Source organism: Arabidopsis lyrata (assembly GCF_000004255.2).
Source record: "Arabidopsis lyrata subsp. lyrata unplaced genomic scaffold ARALYscaffold_96, whole genome shotgun sequence".
NCBI classification, from domain to species: Eukaryota; Viridiplantae; Streptophyta; class Magnoliopsida; order Brassicales; family Brassicaceae; genus Arabidopsis; species Arabidopsis lyrata.
This window is the reverse complement of record NW_003302482.1, coordinates 1-1708: the sequence shown is the minus strand read 5'-3', so window position 1 is coordinate 1708 and position 1708 is coordinate 1. Positions and strand designations below refer to the sequence as shown.

Sequence of the window (1708 nt, the reverse complement as noted above, 5' to 3'; positions counted from 1 at the left end):
ATCTTTTATTGAAATGAAATCTTCACATTAAAACCAAAAAAAAAAAAGAAGAAGAAAAGCGTCGAAGAAGAAGGGAGTCAAAGAAGAAGAAGAAAAGTCAACAAAAAGATTATGGGCTTAGGGTTGTTTTTAGTAATGGGCTCCGAATAAACTAAGGCCCAAATGAAAAGAAAGAGTGTGTTGTTGTCTGAGTTAAGTACTAAGTTAAAAGAGGGTGTTAGGTCTGAACAGTTAAGAGTGGTTGGAGTCTAATGATGGAGTGTATTGCTTGTGTAAGTGAATCTAGATTGTAGAAGTAAGATGAGAGAGTAAGAGTAAGTGAGTAGCTACTAGCTAGTGAAAGAAAACTTGTATAAGTATGTGTATGTGTGTGTCCTTGTAATAAAGGGAAGTATGAATGAAAAATCTTAAAAAAGAAAGAGAGAGTTTAAGAAAACCTGAGTAAAATTTGAGAATTGCAACACGTTGTCTCTCTTTTGCTCTTGAACTTGGAAGTGTTGTTCACTGAAGAAGATAATCTTCTCCTCTGTCCATTCTCTGACCGCCAGTTTCGCAGCGCCTCTTCTACTTCAATCTTTGAAGCATTTGCAGCATCAACTCTCTCCACAGCTTCGTCCAATACCCTCTTGCTGGTTTCAATTTCTTGAGCCGCTTCCTCTACTTTCTTCAGAACATTCGTCTTTGAAACATTCGCTTCTTCAACTCTCGACATTGCATCTTCCACTCGCCTCGCGATGAATCTCCCGCCGTCACCGCTTCTTCTCAGCGACCGGAAAAACAGCAGAATCCTCTGACGTTACAGAATCTCCCGGACCGGATTCTGATCACAAACCGGATCCTGGGTTCGTCCTCAGCCTAAGGCTTTTCTATATTCAACTTTTTTCTGGTTTCTAATGTTTATTGGTTTAGGATTGGTAAAATTGGAATGGAGATTATGTCAATTGCATTACCTGCTGCATTAGCTTTAGCTGCTGATCCTATAACATCTCTTGTGGACACTGCCTTCGTTGGCCATATTGGTAAATGTTTTCTCTTTGTTTGGTTTCAATTTCACATTTTTCGAAATTTTACATTTTTAACATCACTTAACCATACATATGTAATGTGACAGGTTCTGCAGAATTAGCTGCAGTAGGAGTCTCAGTTTCTGTATTCAATTTGGTGTCGAAGCTCTTCAATGTTCCTTTGCTAAACGTCACAACATCGTTTGTTGCGGAGGAGCAAGCAATTGCTGCTAAAGATGATAATGATTCTACGGAAACAAGTAGTTTTATTTTCCTTGAAGCTTAATGTTTTACTGTCTTCTTTCAAATATTGTTTCTTACTTTGTATATGTTGTTTACTTTGTTGGTGTTAAGGCAAGAAAGTGCTGCCTTCTGTTTCAACATCATTAGTTCTTGCTGCTGGAGTTGGTATTGCAGAGGCGATTGCGCTATCTCTAGGGTCTGATTTCTTGATGGACGTCATGGCTATACCTTTTGTAATGTCTAAACTCATGTTTGATCTTGTTCTATATAGGCTGTTCTTTGAAGTATTATATAAGTGATCTCTCTTCTTTCTTGATATGTAAATTTTCAGGATTCACCAATGCGGATACCAGCAGAGCAGTTCCTCAGACTTAGAGCGTATGGTGCACCACCAATTGTAGTTGCATTGGCTGCGCAAGGAGCTTTTCGAGTTTCAAGGACACAACGACGCCTCTATATGC

At 38.9% G+C, this 1708-nt stretch overlaps 1 protein-coding gene across 1 annotated transcript; it reads left to right on the top strand.

Moving 5' to 3' along the window:
* Positions 1-463: 463 nt before the first annotated feature.
* Positions 464-1677, top strand: LOC9298980 (protein DETOXIFICATION 44, chloroplastic; the record flags this gene model as incomplete). Its single annotated transcript, XM_002862854.2, has 5 exons — positions 464-842; positions 910-1019; positions 1112-1264; positions 1359-1480; positions 1579-1677. Coding segments are annotated over exons 2-5 (468 nt in total), but the record flags the coding sequence as incomplete, so codon positions are not given.
* Between the last annotated feature and the right edge of the window lie 31 nt (positions 1678-1708).